We start from the raw sequence: 24191 nt of genomic DNA, 5'->3' as shown, positions 1-24191 counted from the left end.
CGACTCGCACACACCGTGAAGAGCAGATTAACATCGTTGCTGGATTAACAGTGATTACGATGTGCTAGCGACAACGCAGCGTAGAAGCACAAGTTTACAATGTATAAAGGCAGGACATGTGCCCGGTCAAACGAAATTCAAAACCGCGTCGCTATCTGGTCTGAACCAAAACGGCAACAAGCGCGTTGTAACACAGTTAAACGCATAGAAGATTTGTTATATAAACCAACAACAAAAAGACCGTTGCAAACATAAAGACCTATACCTTTTAAAGTTGTACTGATTTAAAACACAAATCTCACTGTGCACAGAGAGCTGTTCATGTCAGGTATGTGGCATGACTCAACGGACTATACCCAATATTGACGGACTGTGTGATGATATCTTCTGCTATGGTCTGTTGAGACAGTGATATCAAAATCGAGACCGGAGGTCGAGATTTTGATATCACTGTCGAAACAGACCAATAGCAGAAGATATCATCACACAGTCAGTCAATGTTAGATATATTGCTAATTCTCTGGACATTTTGTATTTACTGTAAAGAAATTAAAAAAAAGTATTTGTCTCAGTTTTGGCTGTTCCATATCCCTCCCTCTGATTATTATTTCTTTTTGTTCACTCTTTTCTTGTACTTTTCAGTTTTTCAAAATGTCTTTTCTTTCAAAAAGTCTTTAGTCACTTGCTCAACTAAATTCTGGGATAATTACATTTTCATATATATTTGTTTGTTTTTAAATGTAGGTGTTTTTGTTTTTGAAGTGGGGAAGCAATAAAGAGGTCGTCGATATCAAAACTGATATCGACGGAAATGTCGTCGATATCACTTTTGCACTGAGCTCAGTTTTGCCCAATTGACCAATGGAAATCCACGTAACATATGAAATAGCAATATTATAAAATATCACCAATATGAGAAGATCCTACAATTGTACACGTGTTATCCATCACTGACTCTCGCTGTCCCATGTAGAGCCTGGCCAGATCTGAGACGATGAGCCCAACTGTTGACACGGGAAGGAGTGTGCCTTTCAACAGAGCAAAAATTGGAAATCCCAGCAGTTGCGACGTTTATGGACAGGCCAATATCCCGCCGACCCTACAGTCCTTTGTCAACACGGGCGTAAGTCAGCAGGATACATATTGAATGCTCCTCCTCCCCACCCATCCCCACCCCCCACCCCCGGCCATTTACCTTGCAGAATGTTCACCTGCTTGGAGCAGGTCGAACAATGTTGGAATGTTCTTCCATCTATCTGGAGAAATAATGATGTGATGCACTGATGTATCTGTTCCTATAATTATGTGATGCACTGATGTATCTGTTCCTATAATTATGTGATGCACTGATGTATCTGTTCCTATAATTATGTGATGCACTGATGTATCTGTTCCTATAATTATGTGATGCACTGATGTATCTGTTCCTATAATTATGTGATGCACTGATGTATCTGTTCCTATAATTATGTGACGCACTGATGTATCTGTTCCTATAATTATGTGATGCACTGATGTATCTGTTCCTATAATTATGTGATAATAATAATAATAATAATAAATAACTTTTCTATAGCGCGAGTCCCATCAATTGGCTCCAGGCGCTTTACAAATTCATTATAGAATAAACTAGCACAAATCAACAAGCATACAAAGCATACATTTAACTGAGACATAACACCAAGATCCCAAGCACTAAGCAAAACTTAGCGTACAATGTGATGCACTGATGTATCTGTTCCTATAATGATGTGACGCACTGATGTATCTGTTCCTATAATGATGTGACGCACTGATGTATCTGTTCCTATAATGATGCCCATCGCTGATGGTGAGGGGTGGGGAAGAGGGTAGCTTTCAAGACGTTAGTTCCTTCCGCTTTCTTTACGATTTGTCCGTCTCCAAAAGAGATTCTTGGATGTTATGCAACTGAATCATGATATGTGAACAAGAGAGATCCTTCGATCCTCGTAATGTAAAATGCTTCATTGATAGACAAAGAAGATGAACTACTCTACTACTGCCACTAAATTACTACTACTACCACTGCTACTGCTACTGCTGCTGCTACTATTACTACTACTACTACTACTACTACTACTACTACTACTGCTATTTCTACTACTACTACTACTACTACCAGTACTACTTGTATAAATGCTGCTTCTACTTCCGATTGTTTATGGACAGAGTTAGTCAAATATATGGAAGAACTTCTGAAACCCCGACCGTATTAGAAGAAGATGGACAGGAGAGGCCTGAATATCACCACCGCTCTGTCAATTAATTACTCAAATACGTGTCCAGTAGGTACTCTTTCCACAGTGTTCCTTTCCAGTGCGTCACAAGATTGCACAGAAAGCACCGGGTTGTTTCCCGTCTTTGTCGTCACAAGATTGACTGCACAGAAAGCACCGGGTTATTTCCCGTCTTAGTCGTCACAAGATTGACTGCACAGAAAGCACCGGGTTATTTCCCGTCTTAGTCGTCACAAGATTGACTGCACAGAAAGCACCGAGTTATTTCCCGTCTTTGTCCCGCGTCTTTCTCAACTGTTCTCTCGAGTTAAGAATCCGGGCCGGGACGGACACGGGTCAACTTTATGTGCAGACCCAGAGACGGTATCCATCTCCCACCCCCGTGTCACCACAATGGCACGTTAAAGATCTGGGTCATTCTACCATAAGTGCAGATGGTTGATACCACCTAAACACGCATACATCAAAAGCCGTGAGGGCGTAAAAACTCGAATCGTATAAACCAATTCATGTCCAATATAGGCAATTAAGACCTGACGGACAATAAGCCCATTAACATGCACCAGCAAGAGGAAGAGGCATGCAAGGTGAACAAACTATGAAGGGAAGTGGAATGGTTGACAGGCCAACCAAAAGGGCAACCCGTCACATGGTCCAGTAAGCTGAATCAACCACTTTCCAACCTCTCAGTCTACCTGACCACACGAAATTCGGCCCCCTGACCATTGTTCGAGCAGGAGGAGCGGGTGCCGGCCGGTTGACAAGGTTGTCAGTGTCTCATTTAGCTGACAGCCCTCCCGCCCTGCTTGACCTGTTTGTCAAATGTCTTACGACGCGTGGCTATGATACTGATACAGTGAGACTGCTCTTTACTTATGCTGGGTCCTTTACATTATATGGGTCGGGCCTTTCAAGAGATGTCGATACAACATTCAGTGGTTGACAGGAAAAGAGATTCTTCTTCTCTCCCAAGTGGATCCTAAAGTGGTGGCCTAAAGTTTCATACCAACCTCACAAATGATTTATTTTGCCGAAAAAGCCATACAAGTCTCGATACATTTCGGAAGTTATAGGCAGTCCTTAATGTCACCTCCACGCCGCCCAAGCGGCAGGAATCAAGGTCAGTGCGGGTGTCATCAAAGGCGCCGCAGCCAGACTGGATGGCTACCCGCTACTGACCACCCTGGGGGACCGGACACTCGACACGCCTGTTGACACGACAGGATCAGGGTACCACAATCACCGCGTAATCTCCCGCCATCACTGAGACTGACCCTGACAGTGAGGTTCTGTTGGTTTAAACAAGTTTATTCAGTAAATTCCATTGGTACTATTACCGCATACATGAAATAAGGAACATGGAGCACAACAAGCTAAGCTTATGAGCGTACTCTTAAAAGCAAATGAAATTTGGCGGACGATTTTAATATAACAAATTTGAAATAATGTCAAAATAATAATGGTAAATTATGGTAGACAAACATGTAACAATAAAAGTGAAAAGGCAAAACCAACAAAAAACAACAAACAAAAAAACCAATGCTAAACTAACAACAGTACTCACACGCGCTCGCACACTCACTCGCACACACACGCATACAATGACTTCCACATGGTTGAAAATAGAATACTACCAGAACAAAGAAATGTAAACAGTACTGCACATGGTGGATGAGATAAATGCATTCATTATTCAAAACGTTTGCTTAATAAGATAAACCTGAATAACTGGTCAAATATCAATGCATTTTCGCTGTCTGACTTGTCTCTATTGCCATACAGAAAATCACCAGCGGTTAGCAAATCATAGTTGGGCAGTGTTGACAAGGTGACTTCACGTATTTGAAGAGATAAGGGGCAATGAAAAATATAGTGCTCCGCATTTTCAACAGGATAACCACAAGTGCATGACGGGTCGGGAATTAAATGTCTGTCAAATAGATCACTATTTAGATTGCTGATCCTCAATCTCAGTCTGCAATGGATAATTTCTGATTTTCGATCAGATGTGTATAGATACGAGGGAACAACAGAATCATCAGAACTAATACGTTTTTTAAATAACCCAATAGAATCAAGTTGTTTTACAGTATCTGGAAGCTCATTCCACAGGGAAGTCGAAGACAGAAAAAATGACTTTTTATACAATTCAGTTCGAGAGTGGGGAGTCTGTCTGTCAAGTGGTCTTCGTCTATGGTAAGGGTTCACAGAAGCAACGAGAGGAGGCAGACGTTCTAGTAAGTATGGTGGCACGCGTGCATTAACTAATTTGAAATACAAAATCAATTTGTGTCTTTTTCGCCTCTCCTTCAGTGTTGTAAATCCTGATTCATCGTACAATTTTTGGTGACTCGTGCCACGAACTGCACCTATAATGGTTCTTATGGCATCAAGATGCAAGTTTTCTAATAAAGTAGCTAATCTGTCAGAACAGTTATCCCAAATGACGTCAGAAAAATCAAAATGGGGAATAATAAAAGATTTATACATAAGTTCAAGTGCCTTTCGGCTAAGGCGATACTTATAGGACCGAAAACATGAGAGAAGAACACGTACTTTAGATATAATTGACTGAACATGTGATTCCCATTTGCAGTCGCTCTGAATCAGTACACCAAGATGTTTGTGAACGTGGTTTTCTCTCAGAACTGTTCCATCAAATACAAGAGGAAGGGTTTCAGGCATTCTATTTCCAGAAAAGGTCATCAAATCTGTTTTTAAATTATTGAAATTAACTTTCCATTTTTCCGCCCAGTGTGCAATTTTGGCTAAGTCTGCATTTAAGATCTGTGTCCGCGTGTTTGCATCATTTAGAGATAAATACAAACTGGTATCATCAGCAAAAAGTTTAATGACAGATTCGATATTAATGACAATATCGTTAATGTACACAAGGAACAACAAGGGCCCCAGAACAGAACCTTGGGGAACACCTGAACAAACACGTCCGTATGTCGATTTCCTGCCTTGGATAACAACGGCTTGTAACCTGCCTGTCAAATAATCTTCAAACCATTTTAATAAAACACCTCTTATGCCTATAGCATATAATTTATGCAACAAACCCTTGTGCCACACTCTGTCGAAGGCTTTTGATATATCACAGAAAACAGCCTGAGTCGTCAACTGCTTATCTAAGGATTGACAAAAATCGTCATACATACTCAACAACTGAAAGCTAGTTGAATCACCAGGAATAAACCCTGACTGAGAAACCGTTAATAAATCATTCTCTGTGAGATATCGAAAAACATGGGCTTGAACACATTTTTCCAATACTTTTCCAATGCAACTGAGTAATGAGATCGGACGATAGTTACTGCAGTGTTCTTTTTCACCTTTCTTATAAATGGGATTCACATGAGCTACTTTCCAAATTTTCGGAAACTTTCCCTCAGCCAACGATCTCTGGAAAAGGGTTGCAAGCGGATTTGAAATAATACAAGCAGCAAGTTTAAGAAGTTTATTGTGAACCAAATCAGGACCTACTGCTTTCCTAACATCGAGGTTGTTTAGAACAGCGTACACCATTTCGGTAGTTATCACGAGAGGACTAATGGAGATGGGCTCTTCTTCAACTGGTGGAACGTCATCATCATGACCTTGTATATGCGACTGTCGTAGAAATGCTTCATTAAAAATCTCGGCTTTGTCCTCTGCAGAGTAATACACAATTCCATTGCTTTCAATCGGCGGAATCTCATTTGTACTCATTCCTTTCTTTTTCAAAAAAGAGTTGACTACCTTCCACCAGTCTTTATTGCCAAAATTATGAGGTGACAATATTCTATTTTCTAGTTCCCTAATGTGCTCTTCTTTCCTTTTTCTTATAACATCAGTCAAATTATTTCTCAACCGTCGGAAAAGAGACCAGCACCATACAGTATCCAGACGTTTGGCTAATGCGTGAATATATTGCTTTTTCCTAATCAACTTTTTGATTTCCTCGGTGATCCATACAGCATCGTGTCCGTTCATTGTCACTACCTTTACAGGCATACATTCTTTAGCTATCATCATTAACTTATCGGAAAACATTTCAGCGGCGTCATCAATGGATTCTAAATTGACTATATTATTCCAATCTACACTTTCCATATCTTGCAACAACTTGTCAACATCGATTTTGGAATAATTATATAGTGTTCGTTTGAATGAACCACCCGACGGTAAGTCAGTGAGGTTCTGTTGACGTACTTAAAGACGCACGCTGGACAGCTGACCTCATGAGGACATTGTGTGGAGACTGATACAGTTATAGATCGAGTGTGTGTGTGTGTGTGTGTGTGTGTGTGTGTGTGTGTGTGTGTGTGTGTGTGTGTGTGTGTGTGTCTGTGTCTGTGTGTGTGTATGTGTCTGTGTTTAAGAGGGAGGGGGAAGAAACTATGCTGGAAAAACTGCAACTATCACTGAGTATAGCGGCAAGTTTAGAATCGGTTAAATATTCGTATATTCTCTGGTTATAGGGGGATAGTAAACAAGAACTTCAGTCACAGAATAAGTACTTTGTCCAAAGAAGACAATCACCTCTAATCCGACCTCTTCTACCACCACGCATTTCCCCCGCCTCCCCGATCCCTGTATGGCCGGATGGGGGCGTTTTAACAAACATCGGTACAAAGGTGTGCTTCCATAACAGTTTCGTCGGAATAACAAGTTGAGGCCCCGTAGTGGTTGCGATAAGCACTGTAAACCAAAGAGGCATTAACACCCCAACAGGACACCGAGACAGACCACACAGCACGTGTCACGGTCTGTGAAATCCGATAGTCCTTACTTTACTTCCCTTTTACTTTTCATTCAAGTACGATCGTCCCGAGTAAACTTCGCTTTTACTTTCACCCAAGTACTGGTAGGTCTGAATGATGAGGTAGGGAGGAGTGCTAGCGGGGACGTGTGAGATTTACTGCTGCTTTGTGAGGAAAAAATTAGGTTAGTGATTTTGTCACTTTTATCTTTGTTACTTACACAAATGGTCTCGCTTTCTCTCCTTTTCTCTCTCTTGATCTCGACCCTCCTCCCCATCCATGACCAACGCATTGGCCAGTACTTACAATGGTCTATGCCAAGTAACACGTAATCTCTCTGTCGCTGTCTGACTTGACTGTCTGCCTGTCTGTCTGTCTGTCTGTCTGTCTGTCTGTCTGTCTGTCTGTCTGCCCCCCTCTCTCTCTCTCTCTCTCTCTCTCTCTCTCTCTCTCACACACACACACACACACACACAGACACACACGCACGGACGGACGGACGGACACACATACACACATGCGCGCGCGCACGCATGCACGCACGCACGCACACACACATACACGCACACAAACACATACAAACACACACAGAATTCCACCTTGACCTCTAATGATATCTCACTTACCTCTCCCTCCCCCCCCCCCCCCCCCATCCCTTACCCCCTCTTTCTCTCAATGCCCAGTCCCCCACCCCAGCCCCTAATAACCCCAATTCTGCTTCTTGATTGTCAGGTTTTTTTCACAAAATGATAGCTCTGACACATCAAACCCTCAGCGATCTCCCAAGAGACACTAGAAGACATTTATCAAGGGAGCATATGAATACACCGAGCTGTATCGATAAGGGGATCAGCTCGTTACTCCCCCGGCTCGTTACTCCCCCTTGGGGTTAGGGTTAGGGTTAGTAACAAGCCGGGGGAGTAACGAGCCGGGGGAGTAACGAGCCGGGGGAGTAACGAGCTGATCAACTTATCGATACAGCTCGGTGTATTCATACAGCGTCAAAAGCCGCTCTTCTATCGCTTTGTGTCAGTTCGGAACAGCTCGTCTCTGTGTCCCACAGTGGGGAACACGGCACATCGGACCACCTGGAGATTGTAGACGACGAACTAGCTGCCACATACACAAATAACTCTTTCCACAAGACTCATGGACGGTCTTTCATGTCAACTATGCTGTCTCAACATATGATCCACCGCCTCCCTCAACTCCACCACCGCTAAAGTAGGTCCGCACCAAGTTCTTCTGTAGACTAGAAGCAGCCAGGCTGTTGCTATCCGGTATGTGTGCAAGTGAAATGATGTTCTTATCGCAAGCAGAAAGCCTTGACACATCTGTGTTAGTTGACAGGAAGGCTTACGCGATGAATCAATCTTTAATCTCAAAGTTTCAAATGACTTCCAAACTGTGCAATGCTACCGGCTACTCAGAACCCTGAAGTCCTTCTCCCAGAAGCAGCTACAGAAAATGCCCTCTCGGCAGGCCGACGGAAGAAAAGGGTGCTTTTAACTGAGAACCGTAAATGGTGCCCCTAAAAACCGCCCGCCAAACATAGAATGCCCTTAAAGTGCTGAAATCCTCTTAATTTCGTCACCACTATGTACATGTACAAAACTAAAGTACTAAATATGAAGAGAGAAATGAAAATGCTTGCTGGTAATTTTCACACGCTTATTACTTCTTTGCTTCCCTGCGTACTTGACACTTGTCGACTGTCTTCTGTCTACTTTTGCCGCAGTCCATTCGCTCGCCTGCATGTATTCTTGTTTGAATACCTGCGAAGTTCTCTTCGGCCAAGGGCAGATTTTAAGCATTCAGAAACCTGTGAACTATTGACGTACAAGCACAGGTGTGGCGAGTGAATGGACTCACGATGTCAACATCGCGTGTTGCAAACCTGAATGAGCGAAACATTACACCTGCAGTGTGCGTTAAAAAGTAAGGTGATAGACCCAATGAATTTCTACTGTGACAATCACGTCCCCGGGTTGAAACTGACAGAGGAGGCACTGTGTTGTTCATCGACAAAGGCATGAATCAGAACAGAGATGACGCCGCAGCTTACCCCAGCTTACTTGCTTATCACTATTTGTGCGGTTATGTGTGCGATTCTCTGTGCATGTATGTCTGTATGTTTGTCTGTCTGTGTGCATGTCTGTCTGTATGTTTGTCTGTCTGTCTGTCTGCACAATTCCTTTTTCTTCTCCCCTATTCATTTCTTACAATATATCTCCCCCTGGAAACAAAGCAACTACAACTTTTGTACATTCAAGTAAACACACAAATCCTTGAATTTCCACGGGAGGTTCAAAATGTCAGACCATTTCAAGGGAGAATGGCCGAATTCCGCTCTCAGGGTCGTCAGTGCAAACAATTATGCTTAGAAAGAAATACAGACAAGCGCTACAACTATCTCAACGACCACACAACAAATATTGAAAGTGTGCTAGAGTGTGACATGGCGTCTCCAGCAAGTGGTTGCGTGTTCGATGCGAGAGCCCCTTACTTTTGTAGTGCAACAATTGGAGAGTGTAGCAGGAAATAGACTGAGGGATAACGCGCTCTTAAAGGCACAGTAAGCCTCCCGTAAACCATCACAGATACGGTCAGGCTTTTACACACTGAGTACAAACACCCTTTCATTTAAACACTCACCGATTGAGAACATCCTAGGTGCCCTCCGTAAAGAGCGAACAATTTTCAAAGAATTTATTTTTGCGTGGTTTATCTTACCCCTGAGCCATCGTGAACCCGTGTGATCCAGTTTCCCTTTTTCACAATGTAGTCGTCAGTTAGCCTTATTTGAATGCGACTCGATGTGAGCTTATTTACAATAGCACGTTTTTATGCACGAAACAAACGGCTGTGGTTCACAAGAACTCTAGCGATGGCTTTTGACTGTTGAGAGGAACGGCGATATGCACTGACTGATAAACCGTCGTCTGCTAAGACCATTGCGTGACCCTGCTTCCGGGCTTTTCTTTTTTCAAACTTTCACAACTTCGAATTGCACTGATCTTGTCTTGATGAAAAAAGAATTCTTTTATGATTAAAGAATGTTTGTGTAACAAGCTAGATTTTAAAAGTTAGGTCTAGCGCAAAAACGCACCACGGTCCAAAAACATTCTGATAATCATCGATCCACGGCTGTCGCCAGTTTAAGGGAAGTAACTCATTTTTGACCTGAGTTCAGGATGGGTCCAAAAAGTGTTCGAGACAATCTGCAAAATTAATTCTTTAAAAATTGCTCGCTCTTTACGTAGGGCACCTAGGATGTTCCCGTTTGGTGAGCGTTCAAATGGAAGGGTGTTTGTACTGTGTGTAAAAGCCTGACAGTATCTGTGATGGTTTACGGGAGGCTTACTGTCCGGGCGTGATTTCCAGGATATTCATAACAGCCGTCCAGCACCAAAACGAGGCGCCATTGTTCTTCAGGGCCAAGTCCACGAAAATAAATTCTTTGAAAATTTCTCACGCTCGACAGAAAGCAGCCAGGATGTTCCCGTTCGGTGAGCGTTTAAATGGAAGTATGCTTGTACTGTATGTAGACGCTCGGGGAGCTCTGTGATGGTTTACGGGAGGCTTACTGTGCCTTTAAAGTGTAAAGAGGGAAAATAAACACGGGTTCGCGTCCTCTTCTGCCAGACGCGACTAGTTCTCATGACCTTTCTTCTGGACACCATACACAGCGATGCCAGGGGAGAGAGTACGACACACACTCACACACACTAACACACACACTTACACAAACACACTTACACAAACACACACACACACACACACACTGAACACACACACACACACACACACACATTTTGCAGGGACATCCCATGACAACCCCTCCACCCTCCTCCGCCGCCCTACCCCCACCCCCTCCCCCCCACTTCCTCTCCACGTTCTTCTTCATCATCTGTTTCGCAAAAAGACTTTGGTGAGAAAGTGGTGAACTTTAAGAGCAGTACTAGTCCTTAGATGGTTGTGCAGTTTATCTTGAACTAGATGATTACCCGCTTCGCCGGGTACCGGCTTCGCCGGGAAGAAGTAGAGCCGAATACCAGGCTGCGCCTGGGACCCGGCTTCGCCGGATGTACGCCGGCGCACGAAGGAAAGGAGATAAACGCGCAAAACACTGGAGACCTTCTAAAAATAGTAACGTGCAGTGACCTTCTAAAAATAGTAACGTAGTAACGGGAATATGGATTGACGCCACACGGAGGAAGGGAGATAATCGCGGCTGAAAACACTGGAGAAGATAAGGAAGAGTTACTGGTAGTGGATCCCGACAAAAAAAACAAAAAAAATCGGTTCAGCGCGCACAGCGCTGCGCGCTGAGAGCACGTGTTGAAATATCTCATCGATGAGGTTGTGTCCGGGGTGTAGCTGAATACGGTGTCCAAATTTGAAAAAGATCCACCGAGAACTTTGGCCGTGCATCGTATATATATATATATAGATGGGGCGACATGAGAGATAGTGTTTTGTGTTGACACTAACAGGGACCCCATTGTGTTCCTAAACATCACGCTGACACTTTGCACCTGCCGCCCTCCTCTTTAGATAAAGGCTTGGCAACACACACACACACACACACACACACACACACACACACACACACACACACACACACACACATTCATCCAAATGCGGGCATACACAGAGGAACAGATAAAGCGGGAGACAGGAGTACTTGAAGATCTGATGAGAGTAATGGCCTACTTGATAAGACGCTGGGCTCCCAATCGGAAGGTCGTGGGTTCGAATCCTGGCCGCGGTGGAGATTTTTCCGATCTTCCAGGTCAACTTATGTGCAGACCTGCTAGTGCCTTATCCCCCTTTATGTGTATAAAATACGCAAAGCACAAGACCAATTGCGCACTGAAAATCCATGTCAGAGTTCGGTGGTTTATAGAAATAAAAAAATATCAAGCATGCATCCCCCGAAAGCGGCGTTTGGCTGCCTGAATGGCGGGGGTACAAACGGTCCTACACGTAAAAACCGTGGAGCCCATGAACGAAGAAGAAGAAGTGAAGATCTGAAAGTCTACTCTCAAGCTGGCATGGTAAAATACAAGAAAAAACAGTAAGAACGAATTGAAAAAACTCACTTGAGAAGTTTAATGGCTGATTGTAGAGTGGAGCATTAGCCTTCACTTGATGAAGACAGACTTATAGAAATAAAGACAGGGAGGAGGGAGACAAGGGAGGTAAGCTAGGTATCCTACTTCAATGACAATGTGTACATAACAGGTGGGGCCACATAGCAATTAACTTCACAAGATAACTCTAGTCTAACCCGCTGATATTCAACCCTTCGCCAAACATCTCCAAATGTGCATAAACCATCTTCGCGTTGACCCGTGACCCCCAAATGAAAGGACTTCAAAGTCTGGCGGGTGTCAGTCTCAGGATTGCGTGACATACACGTTGCGTGATCCCCTCTAAGACTCTGTGACAATATCTAAACCAAACAGGACCGTCTCAAGCCCAACAATAACATTATCTGTATGGCAATATCTTCTTTCGTCGAGCTGTAGAGGTATTAGTGTTGAGGTTATAAAAGCTTTTATTCGAGTTTAATGGGTGGCTTTCTCTGTGAAGACCTCCTGCGGCTGTTATAGTTCTTGTTGTCTTGTACAACGAGCTATTGTATTCCTGCTTGCTGCAGATTCTTGAAACTGAGCGAGTGTGGAGTGGGGGTGAGAAGGTTTAATTGATTGATTGATTGATTGATTGATTGATTGACAGACTGATTGGTTGATTGACAGATTGGTTGATTGACATAGTGACCGATACATTCGTTTATTCATGTAGTCCTTCATCGCTGGATCCGCGAAACAATCGGTTAACATTTTGAGGAAAAGTTTGGTTACTGGATACTTGGAGAATTTTTCTTTCTTCGCTCGATTTAAAACTGCTTCTTTTTCTTCTTACGCGTTCGTGGGCTTGACTCCTTAGAGAATTTTTCTTTCTTCGCTCGATTTAAAACTGCTTCTTTTTCTTCTCACGCGTTCGTGGGCTGTGACTCCCACGTACACTCATAGGCACACGTGGGCTTTTACATGTAAGGCCGGGTTTCTCCCCGCCATTTTGGCAGTCTTACTCCGATTCCGGGGAAATGCATGCTGAGAGTGTTCGTGTTTCTATAACCAACCTAAATCTGACATGGATTACAGGATCGTTATCCCGCGTACTTGGTCTTGTGCTTGCGGGTACACACATAATCCGCAAAACAAGATATAATTGATTTTCCATCCAGGAATCTCTACCCCCCTGGGCACAAATCGTCACCACTGCTGACCTTCCACACGAGACATTTACTCCGTAACTGCTGAGCGATAATAGAGTACAGAGCGTTTCTATTATTGTGATCCTCAGCGTTTAAGATTTTCCAGTAGTTCGAACGTCGAGTTTCTCTTCACAAGTAGGGGACAAACACCAGCTCTTTTAAACTCTGATTCCTATATACTGTCCTCTCTCTCTCTTTCTCTTTCCCCGAATGACTCCACACACACGCGCACGACGACAGAGAAAAAGACAGACACACACACACAAAAACGTTTGACTGATTAACTAGAATCTTCAACCTCGTAGAATCAAGATCAGATCACGTCGGAGTGGAAAATTTGAGCCTTTGCAAAATCTTTGCCAACATCTGGTACAAAAACTTACATTCAAACACCAATAACACTTGACAACAAGAAAAATGTTCATTCAAAATGAACAGCGTCGATGCAATGTCCACCAAAGATTTATTTTGGGAAGTGTTAAAAGGTTAGGGTCAAAAGTCAATGAATTGCATGTTGTGCTGGATATATAAATTGTTTATTTCAGTCAATGCTTGCTATGAATTGATCAAACAGCCACAAGAAAAAACAAGTCGCGTAAGGCGAAATTACTACATTTAGTCAAGCTGTGGAACTCACAGAATGAAACTGAACGTAGTCCGCCACTAGTGCAAAAGGCAGTGAAAGTGACGAGCCTGTTTGGCGCGGTAACGGTTGCGCTGTGCTTCATAGCACGCTTTACTGTAACTTTCTGAGCGTGTTTTTAATCCAAACATATCATATCTATATGTTTTTGGAATCAGGAACCGACAAGGAATAAGATGAAATAGTTTTTAAAACGATTTCGGAAATTTAATTTTGATCATAATTTTTATATTTTTAATTTTCAGAGCTTGTTTTTAATCCAAATATAACATATTTATATGTTTTTGGAATCAGAAAAGGATGAAGAATAAGATGAACGTAAATTTGGATCGTTTTATAATTTATTTATTTTTTTACAATTTTCAGATTTTTAATGACCAAAGTCATTAATTAATTTTTAAGCCACCAAACTGAAATGCAATACGGAAGTCCGGCCTTCGTCGAAGATTGCTTGGCCAAAATTTCAATCAATTTGATTGAAAAATGAGGGTGTGACAGTGCAGCCTCAACTTGTACAAAAAAGCCGGATATGACGTCATAAAAGACGTTTATAAAAAAAAACACCAAAAAAACCGTCCTGGAATATCATTCCCAGGAAGTCTCATGTCAAATTTCATAAAGATCGGTCCAGTAGTTTAGTCTGAATCGTTCTACACACACACACACACAGACAGACACACACACACACACACACACACACACACACACACACACACACACGCACATACACCAAGACCCTCGTCTCGATTCCCCCCTCTATGTTAAGACATTTAGTAAAAACTTTTTAATTAAAAAATAGAGCTTGTTTGAAACAGGTAGAAAGGAAGAGTTGATATTGCAATATCTGTACGTGGGAATGTGGTGAAAAAGAGTGCTAAAAGTAGTAAGTCGGCCTCAGATCCATTTCAAATATTTATTGCAGAAAAACAAAATACAAATTAAAAACAAAACCACAGAACAATTACCAGGTGTCATAGGAATGTTTGAAAACAATAGTTTTAATTTTACACTGTAAATACAGGAATCAGAATTAAACACCTCAAATTGGCACATGCATAATGAATCACCTGGAATTGCAACAGGGAGATACTGAAGTAATTGGAAACAAACACTTGAAATTGACAGAGAAACAATTGAAAATATATTACTGACATGAGCGTACAATATTTTAATGGAAGTGCATTTTTAGCACGAAGCATCCGCCGGAGGATGCACTAACAATTACATAGTGCCACAAAATGTGTACGGACATTTCACAACCGTGCATTATTAGCACAGAACACATACATGGGGGCGCACAAAACATTATTGTACCATGATGATGATCGGGATTGTTGAAGATCTTTTCTTGTGCAAGGCGCCCCTGTATGACCGCAACTGATCCAACCGGCCGCATCTGAACAAACGACGTCGAAACGGCGCGAAACACGTCCTCTCGGTTGGTCTCGGATTGACTCGGCTCCTCTCGGTCTTTTTTTTTGTGTGTCTTTTTTTCTTTTCCTTATGGTCGGAGTGGTATATTTATGTACATCTTAGATTAAAAAAAACACCCGAAAGCTGTGTTTAATCGTTTCGCGTAAATTGTACATTTTTTTCAGCTTTGAAATTGTTTTGGCTTGGAGAGTCAGCGCGCTTTGGCTTGGAGACTAATTCTCCACAGGCACGTTCTTCCCAACCACAGATACCAGCGTCGTCCGCGACGCTGGAACAACGACATTTAGTATGAGATGCCCTCTTCCTTATCATTTTTGAAAGACAAGCAAAATACTCGTGTTGGCCCACGAGAAGGCCATTTGCGATATCATGCAGTGTGTCTCTCCCTCCATCACAAAGTCATTTCAGGTGTCAGCGGTGAAATTTACATCACAGTGAGAAATCTTTTCTCTCTCTCCTCTTCCAACAACAAAATATCTGGTCGAGTCACAAACGGAAAAGAGAAAACGACAGTCACCATGTGCTGGGTGCTATAAGTCTCTAGCAGCGCATGAAATGAGGCGTAAGAAGGCAGAAGCTATGGAGTCAAAGGCAGCCTCTTCATGCTTACTTGCTCGGAAAACTGCCACTCAGTATGGTGGGCCCTTGCCTTGACAATGTCACTGTTGGAGCTAATGGACGATCGGCGTCTTTTCAAAAGCACATCCTTGAATAACATTTGTGAGGAAATCGTTGAGGAAAAACGAGGGGCTGACACTTACGGTATCTTTCGCCGAATCACAGTCGCTTTTTGTGAAAAATGTACATGTAAAGGTCTGTATGTATGTGCGTGCGTGCGTGCGTGCGTGCGTGCGTGCACGCGTTTGTGTGTGTGTGTGTGTGTGTGTGTGTGTGTGTGTGTGTGTTTGTTTGTTTGGTTTTTTGGTGGGTTTTTTGTTTGTTTGTTTGTTTATTTGTTTGTTTGTGAGTCCTGACGTTAGTGAATCGGAACTCCGACGCTAGAGAGTCATGTCAGTTCCACAATTCCAATGAATTGAATTAATGCCCATATATGGTGCAGCGAATGTGCGTTAGGTCTAAATTTATCTGGAAAGCGTTTCTTAAAGAAGGCCGCGTGTGTTCTTTAAAATTAGGAAACGTTCGTTTGCAAACTTGTCATCAAAAATTGTCACAGGATGCACCATTATTTTTATCTCGTGTAGAGAAAAGAAAATACAAACACATAACAAAAGGAAGACATAGCTGCTACACTGACACCGGACATATATCTTGTTTTTCACGTACACTCCTCGAGAGCGGGGAAGACAAGTTCCAAACAGATAATGAAAACACAGAAACTGCACTTACCTAGTCCGCCATTACTTCGAAGCTGTCGCATAGCATTGCGAATCTTTCGCTTCTCGTCAATACCAGGCGTAGCATTGAGCTGAAACACACATCATACAAATAAAATGTAATAATCGGCAAAGCCATCAGGCGCAGCAGAGGGTTGACATACAGAAAAGAGCAATATAATGCAATAATCAGCTGAAAGCAGCTGTTCAGGCATACATCATTTTGTTGTCTCCACAATTATCAAGGGCGTTACCTTTTGCTCCGAGGTTTTGATGCTGATACTGTTTCTCCCTGCATGCCTGGCAATAAGTCAGTTTAAAATAATCTTTTGCGATTGGTAACCATCATCATCATCCTCGTCGTCGTCATCATTATCATCCGCAGCACCAGCATCGTCGTCGTCGTCGCCGTTATCGTCACTTTCGCCGTCGTCCTGCATTCTACAGAGACTTACGGTCAAGCAATGAGCGAGTGTCTAGACGTCTGTTTTTGTTCCAAGCTAGACCATTCACTTTAACAGTCCCTACCAATTCTTACAGTTGTATCTTTTTTCGTTTGTAACCGATTTTCTCTTTTTATTCATTTTCTGTCATTCTGTATGATTAAGGGAGAGTTACTGGTTCCGTACCACTTAAGAAAAAACTCATCTGCGTCACAAGCATATCCCGGAGCACTGCTATTTGCACCTTGCATAGTGCCAATATGGTTCTACCATATAGTATGTTTTATATTATCAGATGGTACACACAATAGACACCACACAATGTTGTTCTTTTCCTTCAAAAGGTACGAATCAAAAGACTGGGTCTTCGTACCACCGGTACTATAACAATAACCCGCAGGTACGATAGGCATGACCTGTTTTATTCAAATATAAACAATACAACAAAACCGTTTCAGTCCAAAATGTGCAGCACACAGTATGGCAACACTTCCGCAAAACCAGGCTATTCACTTTCAAATCACTGTTTTGACAGTCAAGTGTCTATTCACTGGAATCATCACAATGGTGGCAAATGTAAGTGAAACCATCACTTGGTGTGCACTTTTCGTGTGCCCATTGGTGACACAAAACACACGCAATCCATTTTTCTCTGCTTTTGCTTGCTGAAAACCGTTCACAACAAACACACACATTTATATGTAGTCATGCATATCGTACCACGAGTCATCTGAATCGTACCACCGGTACCATACAGATGACCAACTGTATAGTCATATATCAAACGAGGCCATACACACAAGGAGGCTGAGACAGTTTGCTCTAAACTTAGCTGGATCGCAGGTCAGTCATTGAACTTTATGACAAAACAAGATTGCAACTAGTCTTTGCGTATTCAGATACAGTGTCACGCAAAACAAAATTATGTAAAACTAGAATGAATACCCGCTTCGCCGGGTAGCCGGCTTCGCCGGGAAGAAGTACTTAGAGCCGTACGCCGAACTATGGACCCGCCAAGCTTAGGTCCCTCCCAGATTCGTGGAATGGGAACAGCACGAAAATGATTCAGTGGCCATAATGCCATTCCTGACCATATCGAGTCCCATCCTTGTCGACGAATGTAACCGTGTTAATCACATTTGGAGGCGAACTCCACTCAAACAGGACTGAGCAAGTTATGGCTTCTCAAAGGAAGGCCAGTACATAAAATTACACAAAAGCCGCCAGACCACATCACAAACAGAACTGAAGAATGCACAGGTGTTGCTTACATAGAGACACACACACTCACACACACACACACACAAACACAGAGAAGCCGTATCTATAGAGAGATAGATGACAGTGTATTTTTCGCGTGGCTATAAATTGATTCGACCTTTGCACTTTTACAGTGAGGATAATTTACGGGTCCAATTTACGTTCTGTACACTGCGTTGACCTTCTAAAAATAGGTAACAGTAACAGAACGCCGGGAATATCCGAAGACGCTCAGCGCAGTGGACAGCGCAGTGTAGTAACTTACAACTGAACGGGAAAGCCACACGAAGGAAGGGAGATAAACGCCAAACACTGGAGAAGATAAGGAAGAGTTACTTATAATGGTGAAATGAACACAAAAACGAAAATGAGTTCAGCGCTGCGCGCTGAGAGCACGTGTTGAAATATCTCATCGATGATATTGTGTCCGGGGTGTAGCTGAATACGGTGTCCAAATTTGAAAAAGATCCACCGAGAACTTTGGCGTTGTGATGTGGTGTAGCGGCTATGGTGTGTCGGTATGGGGGCCCGGGTAAGCTGAGGTGGAACCAAAATAGCTGAGGTGGAACCAAAATCGGTTCCGCGCTGCGCGCTGAGAGCACGTGTTGAAATATCGACCAGGTTGTGTCGTGTCCCGGGTCTACTTGAATATGCCCACCAAATTTGAAGCAGATCCATCGAGAACTTTGGCCGTGCATCGCGCACAGACACACAGACAGATACACAGACACACAGACACTAGTCGTATATATATATAGATAACATCAAAAAACGTTAAAATTGATTCTTTCTCACCTAGCCGCCACATGGTGTTGATCCGCCATTTTCGTTTCAGCGAGTTAATTCCTTTAGACTACCCTTTTGTGCTACGTAGTCATTGGCTCCGTATCATCACCCGTTTTCGGGGAAAACGAGTGGTACGATTCCCATAACCGGTACGGAACCAGTAACTCTCCCTTACTGCAGCGATTTAAACAGTACCATCTTCTTTAGCATTTTAATCTAGAATCGTTCCTTCATTTTGTTTATCGGTTTTGTCCCTACATTTCGTATCAAAGGTCTGAAGCCTGGCATATTCAAATCCAACAACAGCAACACTGTCCCTTAAATGTGGACATGCACTGTTCCACAACGTACATTACGTGCATACATTCCAGCTTGTGCTTCATCTATTTCATATCTGCGCACAAAAGCTCTTCCTACAAGGAGGTACATACACGATTGCCAGACTTGTATATGACAAAGATCTTTGACAAAACCGCTTTCTGACAAGATATTGCCATAACAGAAATCAAAAAGACACACCTACCTCTTTTACAAAGCTGACAATTACCTTTTCTCAGAAAAATCCAATGAACGCCGACGACACATTCAATTAACACTACTCAAGCCTTCTGCGCTGATATCGTCCAGCAAAATGTCTATCCCATCGTTGTTACTTTTTGTACCGTCGCAGACACAGACGTTTCGTGAGCAAACACCTTCACAATCAACTCCCCTCGGCAAAAACCTTATTGGAGGGTTTACGAGGACCGGCACTGTTGGTATTGCAACTTCCCCCACTCGTCGGGACACAGGGGCCCAATGCACAAATCAAATGACGAGTATTGGCCAGCCTGGCGCGCTGGTTGACTTAGCATTGATGTGTTTGACAAAGTCTTTAACCACTGCACTAAGGACAGGGGGCCTCTGATGAAAGCAACAATATTAGCACTGACGTGTGCGGCTTGCCCAGGGAGCGCGGGCAATCAGACTTTGCAACTTCTTGTCATGTTTTAACTCTAGCTTTCTTGTGTTTGTCTTTGCTTTGATTTTTTTGTGTACGTCAGTGCGTCTGTCTGTTCGTCTGTCTCGTGTCGTGTCTGTCCGACCTTCAGCTGTCTGTTCATTCATTTCTTTTTAATTCCATTACGGACCCATGTTTGTCTGTAACACGACTTCTCTGACAGTCAGTGATGAGTATTGTTTCCTTCTTTTTTCAACCCATGTTGCATAACGATGAGTAAATTCTTCTCAATGTTTCTCCCAAAACATGAATACGGCATGCAACCCTGCCAGTTTTCTCCTCTGCACTTTTCATTACAGCTTTGTTTTACACATTATTTCCATCAACAGATTTCATTTGAACTCATACAAAAGTTAAAGTCGTAGCATCCCCGTCGTCTCACTGTGAAATATCCTTGTTACACACCGTAACTTTTTCTGCAAGGTTTTCATCGTAGAAGACCTTGTGAAACGAAAGAACCACCACTCAATGGCGATTCGGCGCATTACGTGTCACTATCGAATCAACACTTCAATGTCTTGGCTGTAGCTATAGCTTTTCCCTCACCCTTGGTTCTCAAGATAACAACTCTCCATCCCTCCTTAAACGATAAACGTCATTGCAATCATATGAGGGCTGTTTTGACGGTCTTTTGCTTTTGGAGACGACAAGGTCGGAGGAAACGGCATATGGCCTTAAACCGACATTCTCTCGAAATATAATTCGCTAATCCCCCCCCCCTCACATGTACTTATGATGAAAACGTTAGGGGAATGGTGAGAATTATACACCTCTTTTACTCCTGGCCACATACTAATCAAACACTAAATCCTTTGCTTTCTGAGTACTTACCACCTGTCTCAGCTCGTCGATGTCCTGGATGTCAGCGTACTCCCCTAGCTCCGCACTTCCCGGGCTGGGAGACTGCCTCGCTCTGTCTGTGCTGACCGGAGGCGACTCCCCCACTGCTGATCGCCACCGCCGCACTCTCCGGACAGGCGACCTTGTCCGGTCGGGTCGCTGATCGTCAGGCTTCGGCCCTAGGTCACTCTCTTCTTCACGTGCGTCTGCTGTGCGGGTGTTTTCGTCCTTTGTGAGGTCAGGTTTCTGTTTTCCAGCTGGTTCTTCGGAAGTAAGTCCGCCCTCCTCTTCAAGTAAGGCTGAAGGGGCGACTTCACCTTTCGTGAGGTCAGTTTTCTGCTTGCCAGGCACTGAGGTCGGTCTACCTTCTTCTTCACTGGCTACTTCAGGAGTGTTTTCGCTCTTGCCGATCTCTAGAGCTGTGTCCTTTTCGGAGCTTGAACCCGAAAGGTCGCTTCTCTGCCTAAATCCGCCTTCAGCGTCACTGTCTCTGCTACCCTGGGGAGTGTTGCTCCTTTCACACTCCGACCTCGTCAGATCGGGTCTCTGGTCACTGCTTGGCCCTGCTCTGTTGTCCCCAGCTTGGGGTGAAGGGGTGCTTTCTCCCTCCTTGACCCGTGGAGCTTTGCCACTGATTGCTGGAGCGGATGAGAGTGAAACACCACTGACAGGAGATGATGCCCTTTTGTTATCATCTGGGACACTGGCTACCTCGGTGGGACTGGGTGACGCAGCTCGCTCGGGGGACTTGAAAGTGTCCGCAGCTGGTGTGGGACTCTTGACGACAGCCGGAGGTTGTTGCGCTGCATCTGATGCCTCGTCCACTGGAGTGCTTCCAGCAGCAGGACTTGTGGTGGGGGGTGAAGGTTGCTCGGGCTGAGTCACGGTGATGGCCGGGGGTGTTGTGGATGGAGTGGGGTCCAGTGACTGGCCTCTGCTGCCCGCACTGTGGGTGGAGGGGGGTGCCTGCTGGCCGCCATTGGACGCTCGCTGACCTGAAACAAAAGTAAACGACACTTAAACTGTAGCACTTAAACGATTAAACTGTAGCACTTAAACGATTAAACTGTAGCACTTTAACTGTACCGTATAAAACACTTGAAATGTAGCACTGTAACTGTACCACCTAAAACACTTACATTGTAGCACATAAAAGATTTAACTGCAGCACTTACTCGCCAAACTCGCGAGACTTGCTTTAATGGATACCGACGTCATATAACGCACGACCATGAGCCCTCCAACAAAATAAAAGAAGAAAAAGACCAAATTTAAAATCAAGAGGTGGAAAATAAAGATGATCGGATGAAAACTATTTTAGTCACTGTCAGTGTCACGCCTCAGGAATTACTCGCACGGGAAGAACTCCTGACTAGCTGGCTTTATGGCCGGGACACTCTCAAATTAGAGTGCCATTATCTACTAGTCACAAGATAAGTAAAGTATCAATCAGTAAATGTTAGTTTGGTCGAGTTCTGTGGTGTTGTGACAGGTGTGGTCTGTTGGATAGACATGTGATGATCTCAGCGCTTTGTAATTTCAAGTAGGTGCTAATATGCTTGTGATTTGCCGCTTAATGTGCATAATGTGAAGATTTTTCGACTTTTTCTTGAGAGTGTGACCGGTCTGTTGTCATTTTGCATCGACCGGAGCATGAAAGACAGGGAGAAAAATGTAAGTTTTACGCCCTCACGGCAAAGCCATTAGGGGCATGTTACACGGGAAAACCCGGCTTTGTATGAAATTAAAAAATTAAAATGCAGGGGGGGGGGGGGGGTTGTAGACAGCTGGCTGCCGGCTGCTAGAGGAGACCTGAAATGGGCCAGGGACCGAGTTGGGTCGTCTTGGGTCAGTGCTGAAATGGTTACTTTATTGGCTGTTGGCCGAACGGACACCCGGGCTTCATATTTTTGCATGCATGTATTCGTGTTTCCAAGGCCTGAGGCTTTCGCTGTGACCCTGGGATCTTTATCGTGCGCATGCGTGCTCACGGGGGTGTTCGGACACCGAGGAGAGTCTGCACAAAGTTGACTCTGGGACACACATCCCGCGCAACAACAGGCCATATCAGTTACCACAACAGAAAGATGACACTCCAGTCCGCGTGTTCGCCTGTATCACCCCCCCCCCCCCCCCCCCCTCTTGTTTACTGGTATGTTGAAATGAGAGAGAGCCAAAAAGGTTTTGTTTGAAGCGTTTATTTATAATTCTTAATATTATCTTTTGATTTGTTTCGTACTTGTTTACATTTTCCCGATCAATCATTTTTTTGTTCTCTTTGTTGGTGTTGTTTGTGGTGATTGTCTTGTTATTTTATTCTTATTTCATTCTCAGCTTGAGACATTGTCAGAGGATGTTGTTATTCTCTTTTCCTTTCTCAGTCATCCACTATTGTAGCATTGTCAGGACTTTGGATGGTTTGGCAAGTGCAAAGGAAGACTTTTGGTGTCAGCATCACAAAACATGAAAGGTTTTTTTTTTTTATTCCGTGAAGTTTGTGGAACGTTGGCAGGCTATTTGGTTTTGGATGCGTTGGTGTCAGCAGTTGGCCAAATACACCAATTTTTCATTTGATGTCATTTTCGATGATCTGCTGCATAAACTTTCTTCATAGTAACGGAGAACGAAGTAGACTGCCTTTAGCTTCGGAAAATTACTAAACATTATGCGACCATTTCTCTAACTCTGTAGTTCCCGAATTCCTCATCAGCTGCTCCTGAAGTTTTCCACGGCAAGTAAGAACTTATTTTTTTAGTTTAAATTTTTTAAGTCTGTACCCTTAAGTTTTTCTGGACAAAATAGTTACTGAGGTTTCCTCGCGTCTCGTTTTTCAGTCTTTCATCGCCGTAAATGTTGTGGTATCGTACCGTCGAAACCTTTCTGTTCTGAATTTACCAACAATACAACTGACAAATAGGCCATTTTCGTCTAATGTTCGCAAAATGTTCAAATGGGGCACTCAAAACGAGTGTAATGCGAGGATACATTACCCCTACAAAGGATAAAGGATGTTGCCCTTAATATGAGCCAGTAGCTTGCAGTGTGTCAACCGTATCACATGAAGCACCGAGTTGACTTTCAAGGTATGTAATAAGGTCGTTTGCGTAAGGTATGACTCAGGCAGCTCGCATTGTATCAAGCGTATCAAATGAAGCACCC

General features: G+C 43.4%; 1 protein-coding gene across 12 annotated transcripts in view; it reads right to left on the bottom strand.

Moving 5' to 3' along the window:
* The window catches only part of LOC138977037 (muscle M-line assembly protein unc-89-like), a 184227-nt gene that overhangs the window by 121385 nt on the left and 38651 nt on the right, over window positions 1-24191 (bottom strand). For all 12 annotated transcript variants that reach the window (XM_070349935.1, XM_070349941.1, XM_070349940.1 and 9 more), the window contains exons 4-5: window positions 21024-22027; window positions 16717-16795 (exon numbers count right to left, since the gene is read on the bottom strand). In XM_070349935.1, the coding sequence (XP_070206036.1) occupies window positions 16717-16795; window positions 21024-22027 (1083 nt within the window). The remainder of the gene's footprint in view (window positions 1-16716; window positions 16796-21023; window positions 22028-24191) is intronic.

The sequence above is a fragment of the Littorina saxatilis genome, linkage group LG9 (assembly GCF_037325665.1).
Source record: "Littorina saxatilis isolate snail1 linkage group LG9, US_GU_Lsax_2.0, whole genome shotgun sequence".
NCBI classification, from domain to species: domain Eukaryota; kingdom Metazoa; phylum Mollusca; class Gastropoda; order Littorinimorpha; family Littorinidae; genus Littorina; species Littorina saxatilis.
This window is presented reverse-complemented; position numbering and strand designations above follow the sequence as displayed.